Source organism: Onychostoma macrolepis, chromosome 11 (genome assembly GCF_012432095.1).
Source record: "Onychostoma macrolepis isolate SWU-2019 chromosome 11, ASM1243209v1, whole genome shotgun sequence".
NCBI lineage: Eukaryota > Metazoa > Chordata > Actinopteri > Cypriniformes > Cyprinidae > Onychostoma > Onychostoma macrolepis.
This window is the reverse complement of record NC_081165.1, coordinates 21,668,803-21,694,657: the sequence shown is the minus strand read 5'-3', so window position 1 is coordinate 21,694,657 and position 25,855 is coordinate 21,668,803. Positions and strand designations below refer to the sequence as shown.

At 37.8% G+C, this 25,855-nt stretch overlaps 1 protein-coding gene across 10 annotated transcripts in view; it reads left to right on the top strand.

Annotated features, from left to right (window-relative positions):
* The window catches only part of LOC131549548 (chemokine-like protein TAFA-1), a 185,641-nt gene extending 160,040 nt beyond the window's left edge, over nt 1-25,601 (top strand). For 4 of the 10 annotated variants that reach the window (XR_009273421.1, XR_009273429.1, XR_009273427.1 and 1 more), the window contains 4 exons: nt 3,100-3,240; nt 18,262-18,386; nt 19,874-19,960; nt 24,723-25,601. Coding sequence is in view for 1 of the 10 variants with exons in the window: in XM_058791835.1 (XP_058647818.1) it covers nt 3,100-3,240; nt 18,262-18,386; nt 24,723-24,740 (284 nt within the window). In the remaining 9 variants the exon portion in view is untranslated. Of the gene's footprint in view, nt 1-3,099; nt 3,241-18,261; nt 18,387-19,873; nt 19,961-21,041; nt 23,175-24,722 lie in introns of those variants that run through there. The other 6 variants (XR_009273428.1, XR_009273426.1, XR_009273425.1 and 3 more) reach the window with 3 other exon arrangements.
* Nucleotides 25,602-25,855: the final 254 nt, after the last annotated feature.

Genomic DNA, 25,855 nt, shown 5'->3' with positions numbered 1-25,855 from the left:
GAAGAAGCTAAAACTTTAAATCGCCTCCAGCAGGTGAATGCTTTGTCAGAATATCACTGCAGATATTAATGGTCATTTGTTTGCAAATGTTGTATTTTTCATTTTGTGTGTCAGCTCGTTTTCTGAATGCTCAAAATCCAAGATGAAAACATTCATCTCAAGGTTTGCTGGACCAGTATTGGATCAATGAACTACAGGATGGATTTTAAAGCTTTCAGTATATGACAGTAATGGACAAGCCATTCCCATCTTCATGGAAATCCACGTTCTCCAATAATGACTAGCATCGAATTGCTGCTGTATTAGACATCCACCTCCTAAAAAACACCATGGGGAGCAATGATTCACTATGACTGAATGAGTATGGGAATCTTATCCAGAAAACAGCCTTAGAAAGCCATACAAGAAGGAATTCTGAAATAGTAAAGTAGTCAATAAGACATTTCAAGCAGTTAACAGGTGTTAAATAGAATCCAGAGGGATTTGTGAAGGTGTGTGGTTTCGGGTTCTCCTGTGAATGCTGGGATATTATCGAGCTTATGAAGAGCACAGCAGTAATAGGTCCAGAGTGAGCTGTCATGAATGGCAGCGAGTGTTTTGAGCGTAATCCCTTCAGTGTGTTGGGGTTGATGTTTTATTGCGAGGTCAAAACTAGACATGCGTGTTGCCAAACACGCTCGGACAAATGGATGCCTCCTGCTCAAACGTGAGGACTGATGACAGCGCAGCAACGGCCATCATGTTCACCGCTGGCCTAGCGCTGTTCGTTTTCCATTGCTCACTCAAACCCTGAAGCAGAGGCTTGAAAAAGGATTTGAAGTGCAGACAGATCAAGCATGAGGACACTGTAATTTCCTCTCTTATGCACACCCTGTATATACTTCATGTTATAGCCAAAAACTGATAAATGGTTGCTATTAAAATTCTATACTATCCTGTCTTAGTAAAGAGAAATAAAACACTAAAAAGTAATTGATGATTTTCTTTCAAACCTGAATGACTTACTTTCTTTTGCACAACATAAAAGAAGGTATTTTGAAGACTGTTGGTAACAAAGCTGTTTTGGTTACCAGTAACTTTCATTGCATCGGCAAAAAATACTGAGATGTTTCTCAACTTATCTTCTTTTATGTTCCATACTTTATGTTAGGCCATTGTAGCCATCCATGTATATCTAAAATGTTTCCACCAATACTTAAAAAAAAAAGAATCTATCAGCCAGTAAGCAACATTGACTGTCAAAACGGTGGGAAATGGGGCGCCGTATGTCCTTTTTCTCTCGTATGTCCTCACATGAGCTCTGGTGTAATTGAGGGATGTGTGAGCGGACGAGTGGACAGCTGTCAGGGGAAGATAAAGAGGGTTTCCGCGGGTGTTGGGGAAAGGGGAGCATCTGATGGAGGGCCTCGCTGCAGCAACCCCGCTGGCTGAATTACCTGGCCGCTTTATAATTGTGTGAGAGGGGCGCTTCCAACAGCTCTGTCATTACTCAACCGACCGGGCCTGGCCCGGCCCAGCGAGGGAGCTGCCTGCCTCCTTCCCTCCCTCTTGCCTCCTGTCCTCCTCTGTTCCCCTGTTCTTTCTTGTCTTGGGGTTGGTGTGGAGCTGTGAGCCCACCGTTTGAGGGGGAAACCATTACCTCTCATCAATCCCCCAGCTCTCCTCAGGGTGCTCTCTATTGTTATAGTGACCCGCTAGTAGCTTTTTGCGCATTCCCTTTCTTTTTTCCCCCCGTCTTTTTGTCACAATGGGGTCCACTTTGCTGCAGTGCATATCGTGTAGCTCCAGATATCCTGTAAAGTGTGTGTGTGTTAAAGGGCAGGGAGCATGATAATGACTGTGAGGACTTCATAATTGCACTGTCTCAAGGCCTTTTGTCAAGAATGAGTTTTGCCTATTTAGTCGCATCAATGTCATACCGTGCTATATGTCTCCACTTTGTCTAAACCACGACGGCACCCTCACCTTCCTGCACTCCCCATAAAAGCCCTTGCTTTCATCACATCAGGGTAAAAGGCTTGTCATTTAGATAAGATAATCAACATGCTTCAAGGGTAATTTGCAACGCAGAGAAAAGAAAGAATACATGGTAATTACACAGAAAGCCTAGCAGTAAGAGTCTGTAGAAGAGCCTATAATTTTCTCTTTAGAGGCTTTTTACAAGGGCCATTTGCTCTAATGCTTATTTAACTGATGACTTTGGAAGTTAATCTAATTAAGGAGCTGAGGCTTCAGGTTTTTTTTATTTGATTGCCTTTTACCCTCATGGATTTAAGTAAATATGTCTAAAACACACACACACACACACAAAAAAACCTCTCCAAAAATTCCTTTTCTGTGTGCAGAGAATGATCTAGATTTTTATGGAAAGTTTGTTCTGTGTTCCCATCTAATTTTTTTTTTTTTAAGAAATTTCCCCCCTCATCTGTCTTTTTATGTGATCGTTGAAAAGAAGCTGAATCTTATTGATAATTACTGGCTAATGATCATTAAGGGGTAAAAAGTGGAAAAGCATAAGATTTGTGAACAGAATATAAATGAAATCAGTTGTGTTTGTTGCTTGTATAGTTTAATTTATTAAATATTTTTAATTTTATATGGCGCTTTAACGTGTTAGGGGCAATGAAACGTTCAGCTTAGCCTGAGCTTCTTAAGTGTAGCTTTGATTGAAGTTTATGTAATATTGTATTTGTGTATATTTTCATTTTTGCACAGTAGTTAGAAAGTAGTTAGTGCAAGATCAAATAATAATTAATCGTAATTAATCCCTGTAAATCATGATTAATCCCTAAAGCAGTAAAACAAGCTGAAACCCTTTTTTACTTATACACCATTTACATGAAAATATAAATGACTAGGATTCTCAAATAAGTATGACTATAATTTGAGTATTTGCTGCTCAAATTTTGTCAGAGTCAGATTTTGGGTGAGGTTAAAGGTTCAAATCAAACCTTCCTTACTAACTGTTGACACCACTTGTCACTGAATTGCTTATAACTCAGGTGTGCATTGCTGAAATGGGTATTTCTTCAAATATGTGCATCTTTACTGTGTGTCAAAGCTGATGTACCTCATACGTGTGTGTTTCTGCATCCACAGAGGGAGGAACATGTGAGGTCATTGCAGCACACCGATGTTGCAACAAGAACCGTATTGAGGAGCGTTCCCAGACCGTCAAGTGCTCATGTTTACCGGGAAAAGTGGCCGGAACAACACGGAACAAACCCTCCTGTGTAGACGGTAGGAATCCGGATCGGACTTCACAGCATCATCAAAGTCATAAATATCACCTTACCCAAAATGTAGCACCATTTCATTCCAAAATCAGGTTTGGATGCCTTTTTCATGATTGGATGCAAGACATTTTTAGGGAAATGTTCTGAAAAAATAAAAAGCTTTCTCCAATGAAAATATCTCATAATATCTCAAATTATCTGATATTTAGGTCTGAGTAAAATGGACTGAAATGAATGGCATCTGAAAACAGGTGAAAGGATATTTTTGTAAAAAGACAAAAAAATGAACACTGATACAAACACAAGTAAATCACAACTTTGTTGTTCCTTTTTCTTTTTGAAGCTGCAGCAGGTGTGAAAAGCGCTTTGACAATTCCTGTGTGAGTGTTTGAATATGCAAAAACGAATGCCCATTATAAGTTTAGACAAGCATAATTTGGAATAACAAAGCTTTCCTCAGATGACATTTTGCTTCAGCTGTCACCTTGATATGATTTTAGAGGATTTATTCAAATTTGATGCAAATGCCAAGGGGCCCACATGACCTCTCCACTAAATCAAGATAACCCTGTGCTAACACACAAATAAACAAATATTTAGAATAAATATATGTACATATACTTTTCTTTGTGTGTCACGATTAGAGCTCAACCTAATCTGTAAGCCTGAGGCTCAAGATGTAACACACATATATGTTTGTTTGTATGTATATGTTTCACTTACTCTACTATATATATATATATATATGTATCATGAGTTTTTGGCTCAAGATCTGCATTTAAAGTCACACCAGAAGTGTTCAGCTGGGATTAGGACTTGACTTTCTGCAGACCAGTCAAGTTCTTCCACACTGACTGAATCAATCATTTATTTTTGAACCTTGCCTTATACACATAGGCATTGTCATGTTAGAATAGCAAAGGTTCCTGTACCAACCATTTCCATAATAATTAGAAGCACACAATTCCCTAGAATATCACTACATGCTTAAACATTAAGATTTGTACTCATGGAAATGACTAAAGTAGTCAAACCTGTTCATTTGAATGGGGTGTCCCAATACTTTTGGCTCACTTTTGTGTTTATATAGCGACAGTAAATTAGTATTGCACTTGAGTTCTCTTTCATCAGAAGGATACAAAACTGTTAAACTTTGAAAGGTCACTTTTTTACACTACATCACTTTCTCTATTCCTCAGAAGTCTTTTTCAAGCTTCAGATTCCACTTATTTGTCTTTTGAATACTTTCAATATGGTGATTTCACCACCCTGTTCCACAACAGATCTTACTGAATGCCAAACTCTAGGTGGTACGATGCACTAGAGCTGGAGCTGTGCGTCTCTTCGCAGCATACTGATGTGATCTGTGTAATAGCATAAAGAAAGATTCACACTTCATGCCTCCATGCGCAGGGAGGAGCATGTCCCACACATCTGCTAGAGTATCGATCAAGCCAGGCAGCTTGTTATGTGGGCAGGTGAGATAAAGAACGAAGTTGACAGACCACTGGGCAGTGATGTGTGAGGGGTTGAGTGTCTGGATGCAGTCGCCATCTACATATGTTCATACATGTGAGTTACCGCATTATAAATATGCGTCCTTTGTGTGTGTGATAAGAGTAGGATTTGGATTACCACATGTTAAGGGTGACGTTTAGACTATGGTTGTCATGATGGTATCTTTGGTACAGAATGCTCATAAATCAGGTCAATACACCAGTCAAACACTGCATCCAAATGTGACTAATTCATACTATGTAGGAGGTGAAAAGCAGTATGTGAAATATGTATTATGTTTAATTTACCCAGATAAGCTACTGATTCCACTGAGGTTCTGAAGTACAATTTACAATACTAAGAGGCAGTGAAGCAATGTACAGTAGGTCACATGACAGGGCCAGCTTGGCGCATATTGCATGTGATGTCGGTATTATGAGAAAATATGTTAAAATATTAAAACATTATGTTAAAATATGTATATAATTGCTTACTATACAGGTATAGTGCATTATAAAACAAATTGAACATTGTTTAAAAAATTGAAATATTTGGACTTTAACACTTACGTACTCTGATTGCATTCATACTACACAGATGCATACTATAAAAAAAAGTCACAAAGTTCCTCGTCAAATACAATGTATACCTACTCAGACGGAGGCCTCTCGTTATGAAATTGAACTGGCGACGGATTGGGCTGTTTCTGAGAAGCTGGAGTTACACAGAGGCAGCAGGATTTTGTGATATTGCTTTTTATATAGTTCATATTGAGTAGCTTTAATTTTGCCAGTCACTTTTCTGTTCATGCACCAATGAAAATACTTCCAAAAGAAGTCAAGCACAGCCAACTGTTATGCATCTCTGAACAACTCGTGGTGTTTCGTTCTTGAATAATTTTTGAACAAATCGGTTGAGTGAGTGAATGAATGAATTATTCATCAAGACAGTCTCTGCGTCTAAATACGCCTACTTCCCTACTATATAATATTAGGCAAAACAGTAAGCAAAAAAGTTCCCAGATAACCCACTACTACTGGTGAGATTCCAAAATCTGATGGACACATCCTATTTTGATGCCATAAGAGAGGATTTGTGAATCCGCCATAAGTCACGTGACAACATGGCGGATGTACTAACTAGAGTATATCCTGACGTCATTCATAATACACATAGTTATACTGTATATAGAACATTTATTTAATGGTTGTGAAGTAAATACTTACTCGGTGTAGTACCTACTCAGTCAGTATGCGATTCCAGACAATTCCTGGATGAGTCAGCATTTTTAAACAAATCACTGAACGAATTATTTACTGATACATACAGTCACTTGTCCTAACCTACTAACTTAACAATGTAACCTGCAGAAAGAGTCATGATGACACATTCCGAAGCTATATTTGTGTCTCATTTCAAAAGGCTGCGCCCTTCAGAGGTTGCTTTGCCAGACATCATTGAGGATGTCTCATTTCAGAAAATAGTTTCTTCTTATTTCTTCTTGTGAGCAAAAATTGCTGTAATTTCTTTTTCTTTGGAATGGTTGCTTTTCCAAAATGAAGCATCCAATAATATACCATATACTAGCAAAAGAGCACAATTCCAAGTAGCAGCATAATACTCATGTTGTTTACATGTTTTGTTTCTCAAGTCAAGATGTAATGGGTAGCTCATTCATATTCATTGAAGATGTTTTCAGTTCTGTCATGTGACGTGACAAATTATTCATTTTTACTCATTGCTGACATTTTATGCTATTTCATAGATATATATTGGTTCAAATGAAAGTTTTGGCAGAGAAAATAATCTTACGTTTTCATTTTCATTTTTAACCTATTAAGGAATAGCAAAGAACGGTGTTTCCAAGTTACATGCAAGACTTGTTTTCCAGTGTTTGATGCCGCATTGATGCTAAACCCATTTGCATTATGTTTTCTGAACCTGTGCATCACGTCTGGTCTTTGTGTAAACCAACACTATATTATTATTCATCAGAGTAATACACATAAACAACTGCGGGAGAGTTTGAGTGAGTGTATATGCTGATTAATGAAGCCTTGTTCGGTTTCATCTCCATGAAATCGAGACAATGGAGTTATTATACATATGTGGAGGAAGTTTCTGCTTCCCTCATATGTGCTCTGGCCTGGATATACACTCATCTTCTGCTTGATAATAATACTGTCTTTATGAGTAACGACTCTGTCAGCTGAGCCTGACGGAGACCTGAGGGAGGACCTGCGGGGACAGACTCAAACACACTGCTGCTGTCACACACCCGAGCGCGCTTATGCACATAGTCACACCCCACACACATTTAAAGCACACACACTGTTTGTCACCACCTTTCTCTCTCTTTTACACACACACTCACACAATTTGTGTCACCCTACTAAAATCTGTCAGCGAGTGTGCATGGGGTTCACATCCTTCACACGTGCCAAAAAGAGAGAGTGGCTAAATTTGGAGAGCCGTCGCCCTCCTGTCATCTGACTTTTTAGAAGTCGTTTAGGCAGAGTTATTAATGGAATAACAAAAAAATACATTCTCCTTCTCTTTACACCTGAAGGGTAAGCAAACAAATATGAAATTCTTTGTGCTGAAAAACTATGTTTAATAGATCTAATTCAAACAGGCAGGTAAGCCAGAAATGAACAAATTGTGTTTAATGTGGTAATTCTCACTGTTTAATCAACATCCTAATCTGGTTTGCTGTATACTTACCTGCTCTGTTTCCTGGTAGAGTTTTTAATTATAAAAGCTTATAAAAGCATTTGTTTGGATGTTGGAGTTGTGTTCTGAAAAACTTTTTTTTTAAATACATAATTCAAACAGGCAGGGCAGCCACAAATTTCCTTAATTTCTTTCATTTGCTAGTAATATTTAGTTATATTTGTGTTAAATTTCTGTAACTTCTTAATGAAAAAAAAATATCTTAAACCAACCAAAGCTGGTCAGACCACCTATTGGCTCTTTGGCACTTTTCTCCAGCTAAACACCAGCTAAATCCAGCAAACCAATTTAAAATGGATAAAGCAATTTCATTAAATAGATGTTAAAGTTTGATTTTATTAGAAGTGCACTAGTTCAAAAATGCTGTTCTCATGGGAAGAAGCTTCCTAATGATATGTGTGTGTGTGTGTGTGTGTGTATGTATATATATAAGGAATTACCTCTTTTCTCTTTTTTTGGGAAAGTAAGGGGAAAATAATTCTATATCATTTACACAGTATAATCATGCAACTTTATTATCAAAGCTCTTTTTTTGTTTTGTTTTTTGGACATTGCATTGAAAATCCAATTAGTTCAAAATTCTCACAGTAACGATGCTTCTTTTATTAAAACATTACCAACTTTTTCCACCTGAAGGGTAAACAAACCTAAAATATTGAGTTCTCTGTGCTGAAAATGTTAATTATATCTGGACTTAATATATTTAATTCGAACAGGCGGTGAAGACAGATTAGCTAATTTTGTGTTAGATTGGAGAATGATTGTTTTGGGAGATATGTAGCTGTGTGCATAGAGACAGTGGCACAGTTAGTGGGAGTGTGCTGTCAGATTATCCCAGCATGGGAATTGATTATTAGCTTTGACAAGGAGAACTACGTCCCAGTTATGTCAGGCCCAACAAGACTCTTAGTAAAGAACATCCCTTTTAACATGTCAAATGCAGGGTTTATTCATCACATACACACATACGGGGCTGTTCACACACATAGGGATTAAATAACCCAGCTTTAGACCCGATCTTGCAGGGTCATAAGCACAAAAAAAGCACACTCAGAAATGTTTCATCTTTCGCTAATGCTAATATTGTCTGAAAGTCCACTGCCGTTTCCACTTTTACATCCGTTCTGTTTTTTTCAAGCTGTTTTCTGTCCTTTTTCCTCTTTCCTCGTCTCTCTGTGTCGTACAGACATTCACACACACACACATATATACACACACACACACACACCCTTTCCGTAACCATCACTGATGTAGAATGAGCCCTTCTGTTTTGCTGGGGGCCGTTAATGCAGAGCATGACAGGTTGTCATGGTGCATTTGATAGAAGCCCTGCGGAACACACACAAACCAGACACACTTCAAGTGAGCAAAATGACTTCATAAACATAGCTGATCAACACCCACTAAAAGAAAAAAAAAAAGAACTATGCATGAGATTATGTATGTATGCTCCTCCAGACATGCACAATAAGATTGCAAGACTTCATACACGAGCCCAATCAGGAGCAGTGATGTGTGCCACCATGAAAACCAGCAAGGGCATTGCGGGATGCAAGCTTTTTAATTACCATTATGTGTAACTTCATAATTAGAACCACTCTCATAATGTTTCCACATTTGCATATTCTGTCTGTTTGTTTAATCGCAATTAAACTTTGCCCCAGTTCTGAAGATTAATTGCATATTTATGGTGTCATTCGCTTCTCACCTTAATAATGATGTTTTAACACAGCGCTTAGTGCTCATCTGAGGCAGAGGCGGTATTGTGACTGCTAGGCGTCCGATGGAAGTCTGAAATAATGAACATCAGTGGCACCCTGCAAGGACGGAGCTGTCAGAATCCATGAGCACACAGTTCTCTGAGCACCTGGGCAGAAGAACTCTGAAACAGCTCTACCTGTGAGTCAGGTGCCCGCAGAGAGGACGGGTCAGGATTAGAGCAACTCTGCACCAATAAACACAGCCTTTCATTTTTCCACTTGCTTGCGCTCGCTCTCTCTCTCTCTCTCTCTCTCTCTCTGTCTGTCTCTAATGGAAACCCATTTCTGACTCCACTCTACTACTGATACTAATGTAATTGTGACGTTATTCCTCTTAATTGTGACCATAAGTCACAATTGTGGCATTATAGCTCACAACTTATTCGCAATGCAAATTTATATCTTTCTAATGAATAGGTCTTGCAATTTCCACTTTATATATCACAATTGTGATGGTATATCAAACTATTTCGATTTTTCTTCACAACTGCAGGTTTATATCTCACAAATTTGACCTTATTTCTCACAAATGCAAGTATTTTTCACAATTGTGATTTTTTTTTTTTTTTCTCACGATTGTGACTTTATATATCATAGTTGCAACTTTTTATGTTACTGCAACGCTATTTTTCACAATTGTCATTATATTTCACAATTGCAACTTTATATATTACATTTGGGAGTTTATATGAGAAAATTTTCAATTATTACAATTGCCATTTTACTGTGTATCACAGTTTTGTAAGGTTATGTCTTACAAATGCGACCTCATATCTAACAACTGTGACTTTATATATCACAGTTTGATCCTTTTTTTATCTCAGTTTTGACTTTATAACACTTGCAACTTTGTCTCACAGTCTCACTTCATGTCTCATAATTGCAATTTTTTACAATTTTTACTGCGACCTTTTTTCAGAGCTGTGACATTATTTTTCAGAATTTGCAACTTTAAATATTACAATTGGGATTTTATGCATCAGCATTTTATATTGATATTACTATTACCATTACTCTTGCAACTTTATATGTCATAACTGCATTTTTTTAATCTTGTAATTGCAACCTCAATTGTGACAAAATTATGACTTTGTATCTCACAAATTCTCTGATTTTTTTGGACCCTCTAGAATGAGAATGCCCCTTCCCTAAGACCACTTGCAGCTGACTAGCAACTAACAAATCATGGTTGTAACTAAAACCTTCTGGCTATTGAGGGATGAGCCTTTCAACACTCTCAGAAATAAAGGTACAAAAGCTGTCACTGGGGCGGTACCTTTTCAAAAGGTACAGGTTTGTACCTAAAGGATCCAATTTGGTGCATACTAGTACTTAAAGTGTAAATTTTTTAACCTAATAGGTACAAAAGTGTACCTTTTGAAAAGGTACCACCCCAGTGACAGCTTTTGTACCTTTATTTCTGAGAGTGAATATGCCCTGTCCACACTTCCCATTACAGCACGAAAACTGCACAAAGAAATGTGCATGGTAGTTTACCAGCAAGTACAAAAAAAAATATTTCATGTGTTGAGTATAATTCATGTGTTGAGAATCTTCTGAGCCTATATATAATCAGGCAGTGTTTTGTGCATTTATTGAGAGCTGTGGACAGTTTGTCAGCATAATCGACCAAATAATGCACTCAACATAACACCACAGCTGAGTCAAGTGTTCCATTAAGAAGAACACACACATATGGTGAAGCTCACTTTGAAGAAAGGCTGAGGACTCTGAGGTCTATTCATTAAGAGTGGAGAGCTTTGACAGGGTCATGATTGAAAGGCCTAACGCTGCTCTTTGAATGTCTAATCAAGCCACACTTCTTCCTCTGTGTAAAACACTGGCTAATGGCGACTAACGGCACTCCATCCCATCCGGGGGTTGGCCTTCTCTGACCCTCAGATGGAGACCTGATCTCGGCTCCCCGTTAATTACACCCCAGGTTCATTAGAGCTGTTCGGCTCGCCCTCTGACCTTTTCCGGCTTTATTGCGACCGTTACCTGTGCCTACTCAAAAAAGAAAACAGTCGTTCCGTCCTCACTAAGAGCTCAGCAAAGGCCTTATTTAATCAATCAGGTCATTAACAGACCGTTTCTCTGGGCAGGCAGAGAAAGAAAGAGTGGCTGAAGTGGATTTAAAGATTGAGTTCATTCTTCACTTTGATGACGTTGAGGACAGCAGGGGGCGGGGCCAGAGGGGGCTGGCCATTATCTGCACTGATGTATCGATCCAGACCCCGGCGCTGTGAATTACCACCTGCAAGAATTTAAAGTGTAATTGCTTAGCGCTCTTAATCTCCACTGGAAGTGATCGATTGAGTGACGTTGGGGAAACATGGTGTACTGCTGAATGCATCCTGAAGTCCCTGATGTTTTCATATAAAATTCAAAGCTAGATGAGTGTGCCAAAATGAGACACTTTTAGGTGCGTAATTGCCATTATTATTTGGGTGTAATACTTTACAGTTGGGTATATTTTACATAATTAATTCCATTTAAAATAATAAAATTAAAACTAATAAAAATCATTTATAATCAATTTTAATAGCAATTACAGTGTTTAAATGAACTCAAAACAGTGATATGAGTGCAAATGTGAATGTATTATCTTCGATATTCACAAACTATATTAATTTATCGTATAAAATATTTAAAAATGTTAACTAAATTATTAATATTATGTAGCCTATTTATTAAGACTTGTTTGAACACCATGTGAAAAAACTTTTTGCTATTTTTATTTCACATCTTTAGTGACACCATGCAACCACACCATTAAATTTCATACACAAATAGTATATTTATTTAATATTCACAAGAACAGCTTTTTTTAAATAATCTTTATTAATATTTAAAAACTTTACAAATGTATTTAATATGATAATTATGTAACATTTAAACTTTTTTTTTTTTTTTTTGCAAATTTATTTATATTTAGATATTCCTGGTGTCCTAGGCAAAGTTCATTATTTCAGTTTCAGTGAAACCATGTAACTATGCCATGTGTTGAATCTCTTCTTATGGTTCCTCAAGGTGCTTCCTTTCACAGATGATTGACAGATACTTTGTCACTCTCAGTTTTGCTTTTGAATTACCCTGTGTATATGCATGTGTGTGTGTGTGTGTGTGTGTGTGTGTGTGTGTGTGTGTGTGGAAGTGTCACCTCTGCATCAGTGATAGACAACATAATGTGATGTTAATGAAAGACCCTTTGACAGCTTGATTTATTTAATCCCGGGCGACAGACGACATTATCTGATACCTGACAGTGCTGCCAACCTGCGTGCTGCTCGGGGTCACAGATCTACAAGTACGTCACAAGGTCCACACCTGCTCCCAATCATCCAGTACTTATGATCAAGGACCTTCGGCAAACACAACCACAAGCCATTACAACACAAACCAGAAAAACTGAAATTTAAATCCGCCTACCTCTACCTACACTTCTGCTCGGCAGCGACTCTAAGAAGACAGATGACCAGGAAAGTGAGACCTGGGCCCCATGGGTCCTTCTCTGCTCCAATAATCCACTTTTGCTTGCCCTCTCTTGGGAGGAAACACCATCCTGCTGAGGCTACAATGGCAAAAAAAGTTGCTGAAGTTGTGACTTTTTGATGGCCGGGAGGACCCAGAAGAGGGCGAGATGCCGGAGGGGACCATATAAGGATCAAGGCCCGGTGAGAAAGGCCTGTCTTCAGGCTGAGAAGGTCACCTGAACGGGGTCTGGCATTAATCCAGACAGATAAAAGTCTGAGAGCAAAAGCACTGACCCCGGTGTCCTCTCTCGTGAGCTCTCTTCCGCTTGCCAAGTTTGCGATGGAAAGAGAGAGAGCGGGCCATCTGTCAGACGGGTCAAACGCTGGTGCGGCAGACATCAGACCATTTGTCTCACTTTGACTCTGCTGTATCCACACATTTAAGGACTGGCAGTAAGTGCTGGAAGTGTCTTCTGGAGTATTACAGAATTTGGAGAAAACCTGTCAGGTTGCTCATATTTTGTGTAAACTTGGAAACTTAGTATAAGTATACATTATGAAAAGGTAAATAAAATAAAATAAATAAAATAGTTTTTAATTGTATAATTAGCCATATTACTTGAGTGGAAACAAAGCAAAGAGTGCATGATCATGAGTGTAACGTTTTAATAAAAAAAAAAAAAAACAATTAATACTAAGTAAATTGTATTTTAGATAAACTTGGCTAGTTCATTTTATGTATTTTTGCTCTACCATCAAAAAAATTGCAAAGAAAGTTACAAAGAAAGACAGAAACTGCCTAAGCAACAGCTGGATACACCTGGTTTCCAGATGAATCAATAAATCTGTTGAGTGAATGATCATACACACATGATATATGGCCCAAGTGTTCAAGCAGGCATGAAGAATCCAACTGTGTAGAAGTAGAACTTTTGATCACCTGATGAAACACCTAACATAGTGTTTTAAAAATGCTAAAGTTTTTACAGCGCTTTATTTGCACATTTATCTATTCAATAGTTTGCACTTAAAAATAAACTAAGGGTGTATTCACACCAGGAAAGTCCGATAGTTCAGTTGCCATGCTATATCAGCACTTTTGGAACATGTTCAGCCAATCTAATCCGAGGACCAGAACTAACTGTTGTATAGTCAAATGTATATCTAGCAGTCTTAAAGTACAGGTGTTGTCCTAAATATAAATGTAGCTACATTCTGCTCAGACAGTACAAGCCTGAGTGCCCTGAAAACAATTTTTTTTTTTTTTTGTACAAAAAAAGTCTCACGTTTCATACCCGCTGTTAGTCCAGAGTTTTAATCTGGGCTTCAGTGATTCCATCATTGCTCTGTTCCGTGGAATTGATTTTTTTTTCTCTTTTTTGCCTTTTTGCAGGTATTACTTCACTATTTTTCAGATGGCTTCAACATTTAGAGTGTGTGTGAATATCAATCCTTCACTGCCTGGTAATAAAATAAAAAAAAAGGCTTGTTGGTTCCTCTCAATGTATGAGCTCAGGAACATTAAATTTGAGAACAAGCACCCTGTGGCAAAACACCCGTGCAGTATCTGCTCTCAAAAAAGAATGGAACATTTCGTGTAAAGTGTTTTCATATCTATTTTTCACAGTTTCACCGAGTTTGACCACTCCAGGTGGGTGTTTTCATTTGTTTTTTCGATGAAACATGCCATGTACTGTATTTTGAAGATGGGCTATGATAACAAAACTAATATCTCATCTCCTCCGTGGATGACTAACTGCAGGCATTCGTCCTGCACAACAACACAATTGCAATGTATCTTTAGCCTAGGAAGAACACAGAAACACCCCTGCTGGCCGCTAATTGCTTTGTGATCAAGATGGTACACAGTAAAACTGAGTTGTACAGAAAAGTGGAAGGTAAAGGAGCAGGAAGAGTCTGTGGTAATCACTCTCCATCCTGTTCAGACCAGAGGGAGTTTAGTGTTTAATGAACCTTGGGCTAGTGTGTGCACCGCACATGAGAGTGAGGAATTATGGGACAGATAACGCAGTCAGAGTTTGGGTATCTGTTGCTACAGTATCTACAGTAGGTGGTGTAGTCAAATCTGCGTGAATGCTTTCTGTAGTGGAGCTTCAGTGGGTGAAATGGATGACAACCAACAAAGGGAACAAGTGTTTTGAATAAATAGTGATTTAATTTGAGGAAAAAAATCTTTAGATGAATAAATATGTAACCTGCTCTGTCATTTTCAGTAGTTTTGACCCAGAAAAACATTAGCATTATGTTAGCTATACTGATTTATTCAAACATACACTCTTAAAAATAAAGGTGCTTAAAAGGTTCCTCACAGCGATGCCATAGAAGAACCATTTTTGGCTCCACAAAGAACCATTCAGTCAAAGGTTCTTTAAAGAACCATCTCTTTCTTACCTTTTTATAAAATGAAGAACCTTCTTATGCCACAAATAACCTTTTGTGTACCAGAAAGGTTCTTCTATGGCATCCTGAAACCCCTTTATTTTTAAGAGTATACATTAAATAATTGAGAAAAAATATAATAGTAGGTCAGTTATAATAGTAATTATTCACTTTTCTTAAGGTTTTATTTATTTATTTATTTATTCATTCACAAGCTGTGGACACTGAATGTCTTTCACAGATGGATGAACCAGTTTATTGAAATGAACCGTCCGAAAGAATCAGTTCGCTTAAAGGAATCAAACTTCCTATCACTACTTTCTGGAGGTATATTGAACACAAGGAGTTTTATTGGCATCCTTATGTGGTTTAAACACATATTGAGGTGATACATGTCAGTAAGTTACTACTTAAGTAGCGACTGTAACTTTCCATAGACTTTCTGATTTTTATTCATGTGCATTTATTATAGTAAAGAGAAAGAAATAATCAGTTCACTGGTGCACCATGCTGCTGACATTCAAGGCTTGCTTTTTTTCTCCACAAACATGAAAATTACTTTTATAAGTACGTTTTTTTCAAATTACTGGAACTTGCGTGTAACCCAGGTTTTCACGCTTGCACACCTAATACCTACCAAAAGTGCAAGCTGTGTTTCAGGCTTTTCTCAGAGAAGTGAGAAAAGAAGAATGAGGGTTTCAAAAATCAGCTGTTAAAATCTGAAAGATGTAAAGCAGCGAGTTAAGAGTCTGTTTGTGAGGAGAAAGGAGTCAAGCTCTGCTCGGATTTATCTCCGTAGTGAGCGAGGATTGCGCTAAGACTTTATATTGATTAATTTTTACCTTTTAACCTTGGTGACAGACTGCAAAGATAGTGTACAGAATAATGAAATATAAGTTGGACTTTTAACCTTCAAATCCCAAACAATTTACCTCAGAAAATCCTCTTCACTGCAGCAGAACAAAACAGTAGAAAAGATGGTTTGTTGGTAGGCAGACCTAACGAGATAGTTCAGCCAATAATGATGCTTTTTGTCCAAACCTGTATGACTTGCTTTTTTCTGTGAAATAAAAAGAAAGATATTTTTGGATATGTGTCGGTAAAAAGTACTGTAAATAGTAACTACCTTTTTGTGCGCAGAAGAAATGGAGTCATACAAGTTTAGCACATCATTTTGAAAAGATTTTTTAAGTAAGGAAAGGAACTTTTTTTTTTCAAGGTTTTACCTTATGAACAATGTGAACTGAAATATACACTTGATTTGACTTAGATTGACTTAAATATTTAGTTTTTTTTAAATCAATAGCTAAACAAGTACACTAGCAGCTAGTGGAATGTCAATGTCTGGAGGAATTAAACCTTTAATCTACTGTACATATGTCCAGTGCAGCAAAAGTTATGTTTTCAAACTCTTAGTTTAAAAAAAAACACCTTTCATATCTTTATTCAGTGTTTTATTTCAAAAATATGCTCATTGAAATGATTTCCCACTGTGATGTTAGTGTGTTGGTTTGAAACAGAAGCTACACTAAATCTATGGAAAACATTTCGAGAGCTGGTTTTGTCGAGGGAAAACAGTGACTTGAGGCAGCCTCCATTTCTGTCGTCACCACGTGTCTTCCTCTCTTCCTCCTCCCTCTGTTGTGTGTAGCAGTGAATGCTCCCTGACACATACACACACAAATACATACTCAAAACCCATGCTGATTAGAAGTGGGGTATTTTTTTATTCATGTTTTGCTTTTAGCCTGAGAGAAGCTATTCAGCGAATGTTATTCAGTGAATATTTATGTCAAAATATACTGAATGCCTTTTTAATTCAGGGTAATATCAAAGTAAAATATGTGGCTTGTCACATTGCACTTAAACCTGAGTTACCACGTTACCAATTATAAACTAAACAGTGCTTGCCTTATTAAATATGCATGCGCTTTGTTCAGTCACAGAAACTTTCATGTGCTTCATCAGGTAAAGCAAAACAAGGCATAGCGGATTTACATGCTGACATTTCCACAGACGGACAATCAAATTAAAACCGGTCACATACTTGTTGCTAGTTCAGTCAATGTTATTGACCTCATAAATATGCAAATAAGAATTGTGTCCCAGGGTTTACAAAAGTGCTGTATGAAATCTTGAAACCTGAATGTCTAGGATTCATTTCCAAACTCATGATAAATTATTAACAGCATGAGACAACCCATGATTAGAATGTTTAGAATAGCCCTAGTTAACTGTTTAAGAAGCCAAGAATTGTCACATTGCTAAAGAGGAATTTAATAAATCAGATATAGGGTGCAACGGTGCTAAAGGCACACCAGGGCCAAAGAAGCATTTGATTTTATTCTCCTCTAAATCATCTGATGGCACAACTTGCCACAGCACTTTCCTAAACATCAGCGTTTCATTGTGCGCATGGACATTTTACTGAACCTTAAAGTGGATTCGGTGTTAATTTGTTTTCAAAATGTAATGTTTTTTAACCCAACTGTTTTACATCTCTAATGATTTTGAGTTTTGTTCAAGGTAATAAAATGCACACTAATTGACATGATAATAAAATGCAGGCTGACTTTTTCATTTATTGGCATGAAACCATAGATTTAGATGGTTTAATATGGTGGTTTTATGATCGTTTTAACCATCATTTTTCAAATAAAGTATTAATCATACAGTGGAATAAAATATATTTATTTTTACGACTGTGAAGTCATAATAAATTATTATGGGATCTTCTTTAAATCTTTCTGAATATTTGTTATTTAAATATTTAGTTTTCAATATATTTTCAAATTAACATTTTAATGACAATATATTTATTAAACAAATGTATTATTTTTTCAAACTAAACAGAAAATAGTACAGACTTTGCTGAAGTGATTGTTTTGCTCAATAAATTCATTTAGATATAATGCAAAACATTAATAATTAATAAATACTGGGTGTTGGGTAAAACACTTCCCTCTTCATACTTTTATAAGATTTTTAAACAAAACAAACCACTTTTATGACTTATTTTCCCACATAGTACATGGCTCCATCACTGTTTTTTTTCTGCAGTCATGCACTATAGGAGTAGTGTAAACCCTGCTGTACCCTACATTTAATTTGTCCACGTGTTTGAAACTCTTTTTCTTGTTTGTGTGTGTGTATCTGCAGCCTCCATCGTGATTGGGAAGTGGTGGTGTGAGATGGAGCCATGTCTGGAGGGAGAGGAGTGTAAGACATTACCAGACAACTCCGGCTGGATGTGTTCCTCTGGGAACAAGATCAAGACCACGAGGGTGAGGGCTCGGAACATATCACTTCACATACATATAAACACACAATATACATTTTTTCTAAAAAAAAAAAAAAAACATTTAAAAGAAAAGTGAAATGTTGAATTAAACATAAATACAGTCTCCTGTATATACTTTACCGGTTAAACGATTCCGTGACAAGAAAGATTGTCTTATAAGACCAAGGGACACATGTAACTCTGCACCTCTCTAACCTGTTTATTCCTCCTAATACAATGTGGCAGTAGCGCGTGTCCAGACAACACATCTTCTTCATTTAGGCCTAATGCAAGCATTATAAAGATGCTGTGCTGAGTTCAACTTAAAGAATAAGAAACTAAATAAGATCAGGACATCAAGACACAAGTCAGACAAAAATAAACTAAACATCACAACTCTGGCAGGAAGTACGCATGACTCAATATTAAAACTTGATGAGCAGATCAGTATTCCCATACGCTGATTCAGTAGAGAGGTGACAGACAGCGGATCTGTGAGAGTCATGTGACAGTGAACACAAGTAGATAGTGTTACAGAGGGTTTGGTCCCTCCTTGGCTTCTGCACGTGTTTAAACTATCCCAAGCCCTTCTTATCCGATGCTGGCTGGATGATTTTCGAGATTTCCCAGGTAAGATCATGCATACAAACCTAATGAACCAGAGAAAGCATCTCTTGAATTATTAGTGTAAAAGTATTTAAACAAAATGAATAAAATAATTAATGCCCACTTGTGTCAAGCAAGGAAAGTTTACGCAAAAATTAAAATTGTTGTTATTTACTCACACCTCATGTTGTTCCGATGCTCTTCCCTCACAACAATGGCAAGACTAGAAACTTTCAAGCTCCAAAAAAGTCAAAAAAAAAAAAAAAAAACATCAGAAAAGTGCTATTATCTGCTAGAGGAAATGGTAATCAGATCTTATTTACTGATTATACATAATTCAAAACGCAATATTCAGTGATAATCCTGCCCTAAAGCTCACGTCTAGACCAGGTTTGCATTCATTTTTGTACAAATTCAAAAATGAAATGCCATGTTTGGTTGCTACACACATAAGAATCAGTGCCGAAGCATCTAATGCACCATTTTGGATTCGGGACGATGAAAACTTTGTTAAAGATGATCTAAGTTAATGCTTTCTAAACATTCAGTCTTTACCTCACAAAAGCTACAGTATTATACAGAATATAGCATACAAATCATGTCGAGTACAACTTTTTTGTTCTTATTTGGAGTTTGACAGCTCATTGTTTGGCAGTAGTTGCGTAGCAATTCTTCAAAGATTTCTACTTTTTGGTTTGGGGCGACATGAAGGTGAGTAAATGATAACAGAAATGATGAATAGAGAATGAATAGAACTGTAAAGAAACAACCAAATTTATTAATCTTTTCAAAGGTGGAAATTAGAGCAGAGGTAAATGGGAAAGAAAAACCCGCTCCTGATATTAAACTTCCTTCCCAATCCCCCCCCCATATCTTTCTTCCCAGAACACCCAGCCATATTCAACTTTTTAGCTCTGAGGGCCACCGAAGCTGGCTCGCCAGAAGCTCTGCGGCGTCCTTCTCCTCATCAAGGTTGGCATTTCCATTTTTTAAAACATCTTGAGCCATATGATTAGGCTTGCACATTTTAATCACTGCTCATCAACATCATTACACTCCCAAACCTAATTATTGCTGAGTCAGTGTTTGTGTTTGTGAGTGTGTTTATATGCTGTGGATGATTAAAAAGCCACAAATATATTCCTCCTCCAGTGTCTATTCTCCCGTCAGTGTAATTTATGAGTGTGTGCACACACGAACATAATGAAAAATGTGAACGCGGCAGTCGGCGCAGTAATTACCGAATAGAAACCGATGAAGTAACAGATGCACAAGCAAACCGTCTTTGTCGTGTGCAGTCACACACTCCAAAACATACTGTGCCATTGTACTAATGCAGCATAATTGCGTGCATGCAAACACGCAGTCACACGCACCCAGGGACAGGCTCAAATTAATGAGCGTGCAAACACACACACACACACACACAGCGAAAAGGGCTCAAGCGTGACCGTGTAGTCGGTAGTAAGTGCATAATGCTGAAATCAGTATTTTGCCTCGTCGTTTGCTTCTATTGTCTGCCGTTTTGTAAGCTCCTAAGCATGGTGAGGATTTGATTACCATGTTTGTTTGTGGGTTCCCCAGTGTTGTCCCATTTTCTTTGAGGTGTGCAGGGTGTATTTGTGCATGTGTGTGTAGGTGTGTACTTCCTGTAACCTCCTAGCCTGGAGTGTCTGATCTGCTCCACTGGAGACTTGGTATCTGTTTGAGTCCAGCGTTGGCTTTCTATAAACACCTTTGACCATCTTGCTGGCTCGGTCACCTTCATCCCCCATCCCGACCCAGCAACTCCCTCCTGGTCCTTTCAAGCCATGTTTGTCTATGATCAAAACAAACAAAAAGAAAGCTAAATGCTAAAACCGTCACTTGCGGTATTTTTTTTTTGCTCTGAAAACTACGGTTTAAGCACTCACGCTTACACACACAAGCTTGTTTACTCACAAACGCTGGTATGGCGTCCATTCTCGTTTTTTTCAAATTGGCATGTGAGTAAGAGAAAGCCAAAGCGTGTGCCTGACACCCTTTTTTCTCTTTTTTTCTTTATGTCTTACAGAGAGGGACCCCTCCTTGCCTGTAGCTCCAGACAAGGCAGGCCTCTTTTGAGGAAGGCACACAGTGAAAGAGACTGAGAGACACCCTCACCCTCGCCCTGCATATACCTACTTTTACCTGTTCCTAATGGCTATATCATTCCGTTCCTTAAAATACAACCGAAATTGATGCGTAAACAACGAAGACAAGGTTTACATCCTCCCCCAGTTTATGTAACTTCATCTGCCTCATTTGAGAGGAGAGATGGACTCAACCTGTCACTATTGTATGGCTGTGAGCCATTTTCTCCAGGCTGGATAAATCACCTCAGGACTGGCCCTTAAATCCAACGTCAGAGGCCAGAACAATTTCAGCGGATGAGCATTCTAATCTCATTGGTACTCATATGTATCCATACATACATTTGGATAGATGGTGAAGTGTACAGTATGGACATATTGACAGCATCTAAAATGTAAATGTAGGCTTTACTTGTGCAGAGATTCAGAAACATAAATATATGATTCCTTTATATTATATTTATATTATGCACATCTGTATAGTTAAACTTTACAACTTTAGACATTTTGAGCCCATAACTCCAAAAATAAAAACTGGGAAAAAAAGGAATATGCAGATAAATGTACATGACAATAATTTTAATGATAATTTACCATTATATTTACCATTTTTTTTACTTTGCCTTTGCCTACAGAACAGATCAGAACTGACAGGAAGTGAAGTGAGAGAGAGAAAGAGAGAGATAGTCCACAAAGCTATCGGTGCTGATTTATATAGATATTTTAAAGTCTTTTTTCATGAAGAAGTTGGTTAGAAGACATTCAAGACCAAACATCGTATTGCTTAAAAGTTTCAATTATACAAAGTCACAGTGAATGGGTCAAATTGTCGTCTTTTTCTCACACAAATCTATCATGTTTTATGGTGACTTGAAATGTAATGTATGAATAGAATGGATTACATGTATTATTATTATTGTTATTTAGTGTATTTTGCATTCTTTGGTGAAATACTTTAAAACGAGCTGAATATGGCAGCAGAAATCGCAAAGCAGCTTGTTGAGATGGATGCTTTAAAAACAGTAAATGTGATGGCATTGAACATATTTTATAAATATCTTCAGTTATATACAATAAAGTCAGCCTATTAGTTCCATTAATTCAGTATTATATTAAGTTCAGAAACATTTCATACGTCTCTAAGGTTGTTCATACAGTATGTTAAATCTAAACATTTTAGATGCTGTCAATATGTTAATATTGTACATGACAGTGTCTAAGAACTACACTTTAATGAGATCACATTGTGATAACGAGTGAAAGTTGTCAAATCCAACCAATTTGTCCACTAAACCTTTTCCACAAAACATGTTCCATAAATACTTTTACATGGAAACAGTATGCTTAGTTCTGAGAAATTGTAATGGCTTGCTGTTTCCTCATTTGTCTTTGAAACACATGTTCTTAACAAGAGGCCTTTTACAAGAATCCCAGCTGTGTGGATTTTCAGAGCAAAAGTAATCTGCCAAGTGATGGTTTAAGATTAAATCACATGATGATTAAGTCAGTTTGTCTCAAGAGACCTGTTGAACCCAGAGCTTTGACTGCGTCTGTATCTCTTTCAGCTGTCAATGTCACATTAAATTAATTCTAACACATTCATGCTGTCTGGAGTCTTGCTGTATGCTATCCTCATTTAAAAGTCACATACAACAGCTGCATAACCTAAACCAGATTACATTTTTAGCACATGGAGCACGCACAACAAAATTGAGATATCATTTGAGAATTAAAATGCAAATGGTGTACAACGAATGTATTTGCGATGTGCTTTTAACCCTGGATTCAGCCAATCAATGGAAGCTGTAGCAGACAGTAAAGGACACCTGAGCAGAGATGGAGGAATTATGGCAGCATTTGCATAGAGTCCAATATAACAAACCACACTGGGAGAGACAGAGTTATACATACTAGCAGACAGCCGAAGACAAATTGCATCAGGGTCACTATGCTTCTTGCGTTGTATGTGGGGGTTGGAAGTTGCACAGCATGCAAAAGCTCTTATTTGAAGAGGAAAGACAAGGAACATTCGGCTTAGGACAAAGAGCTGTCAGCTAATGTTTACATGTATATAAAACAAGCATTTAAGTCCAGCAAATCGGCTTATTTTACACAAAGAGATTTTTGCATCCTGTTTTTTCCTTTGTCTCATGTTAGCATTGGTGCAGTGCCACAGAAGTGCAGGATATTACTGATGTTAGCCAGGGTGCATTGTTTGATTGTCATTGGCTGGCTAACCTCTTTTGATTGGCATGAACTGGTCTCTTTCCAGAGGGGATCTGTTATGATGGACAGCTCCTCCTCCTCTGCCATGCCTTGCGCAGGATGATGGGAGCACGTGGAGCGTAACTCTGCCGCATGATAGCTGTCTGTCTGTTGGGTTATAGGGGGCCCCAAGGGGTGCTTCTAATTTCTGTCCCCAGTCACTCTCTCTGTCTCGGTCTATGTCTCTCTCTCAATCTGTAGTTCACACCTGGCTGCATTCCTTCACGTCTAGACGAAGAAATGTCAGCATATGCTTTATGTGCTGAGGGCGAAGCCACAGGCTTGAGCATTTAATTAGCTTCATTGCACTACTGACATCACGGCTTTATGATAAAAACGCCACCTAGCTCTGAGTGGGATGGATTGATGGATGGATGGATGATTGGACGATTTTGAAAATATTGCATGTGTAGCAATCATGCCAGTAAAGTACATACAGACAGATAGAGAAACAGAGGTATATCTGTCTATCTATCTATCTATGTCTGTCTATCTGTCTGTCTATCTATCTATTTGTCTATCATTCTCTACCTAACTACTCATCTATCTACCTAGATAGATAGATAGATAGATAGATAGATAGATAGATAGATAGATAGATAGATAGATAGATAGATAGATAGATAGAGTATACAGACAGAGACAGAAAGTAGACAGATAGACTTACAGAAAGACAGGCAGATAAAAGATATGTCAATAGTTAGATGGATGGCATGATAACTCAGCAGTGGTGTCATAATATACATGGCATGTTTGAGATTGATATTAAACATTCATTGTGTGAGGACTGCTACATGTTTGTTCAACGACAAGCTTTTTGGAAACGCAGCAAAAGACGATTTACGCTGACATAAGATTGGCTAATCGTTAGTGACTGTGGCTGTTATCGTGCATTTCGGGAGAAGACGAATCGTTAATAACGGTCTGAGTCAAGCACAATGTAGCATTGAGAGCAAGACACGCTCACCAGACAGACTAAATAGGGGTCCCTGATGTCACAAAGAGAGAGAAAACGAGGAATGGAGAAACAGAGAGGAAGAAAAGAATCTTATTTCCCTATTGGCAATGCTACTGAGCTCTTTTCACTGTGCAGTGTAAACAGAGAACATACAGAGATGCGAGATGGCAGATGGGCAACTGAACACATACACATTCACGCACACTGTGCCAATCGGTCCATTACCAGTATAGATGTGTTACAGTAGACAAATTACAATCATCTACACACAAACAATAGCTCCACAGTTCAAAGGAGCTTTCTTTGCTGGTTTGAAAATCTGGGATTCGTTCTTCCCAAGCATTTCACTTTTGTTCTAAGCATGCGTGTGTGTTTTCTCTCCCTTTTTGTCTGTTTTCAGATTCATCCCCGGACCTAACAAAGAGCTCCTTCACAGGCAGTGAATGTGGATTCTTTCTGTCAGAATGGACGAAACCATTCATTCAAAGGGGTGTTTGACTGGATTACCTGTGACTGAACAATAAAGAAGGACATTCTTGGGGATAAAGACCAGATTTGCTCGTTCGGTGCCAAGGAATATGACAAATAGAAATAAAGCAGGCTACTCTGTGTTTTCGATCAATGAGCCCAACACTGCGGACTCGACCGTGTCCAATTCTCTCGATTTTCTGCGTTTCTCCTCACCACCTTCCTCTGGTTCAAAACTCATTCAGCTTAGGGGAGCCGTTTACTGGATTTCAAATTATATTTGAAGACTTTATGTCCCTAGGTAAACTGGACAATCCTGATATAAGCTGTGAATGACTGTATGAAGGATCATGACGGATAAGCACTGGTCTGTGAAAATTAGGTGGAAATCAATAGGAGATTTTTTTCCATCCCGCCATCAGTTTTGTCGTTCTGTGTCCACGCTGGCTTTGGTAACAGACTAGGAGCTCGTGAAGCCGCGCTATTTCCCTCCACTTCTGAGTTTACCGCTCACTGCTAGTGTCCACATGCTGTCCATTTGGGAGATCCCCCAGGTCAAAGGTCAACCTCACTGTCTACACCTACTTGGGCCAGATATCTTTTTATTTGTCGGCATGCTCAATGTATTTTGTGGGAGCTTTGTATTGAAAGTAACTGTATATATTTCTGTATATATACATATAGATACATATTAAAAGACATCATATGACGATCTATCATGCCCTAAACCTGTTCAGTGGATTTGAATGAAGTCTGTATTCATGGTTTTGTTTCCTTGAATTACTGAATTAATCCCTAATTTAAGGCTATCTGTGGAAATACATATTCTCTTGATGTAATGGAAATCTGGCATTTTTTGCTTGATTGAGAATTTGTTCCATTGGATCCGTGATGACAAAAAAAAAAACAGAGGAAAATTCACTAAACAGTTGCAACACAATATTTCAGCGCAAATATCTTTAGCGCTAAAATAGCCCTGAGCTGTAACTATTTATTGTCATTTGTTTTTAGAGCAAACAAACAAGTTTCCATGCAAATTAGGCTTATAATAGATTGCGGCTTATT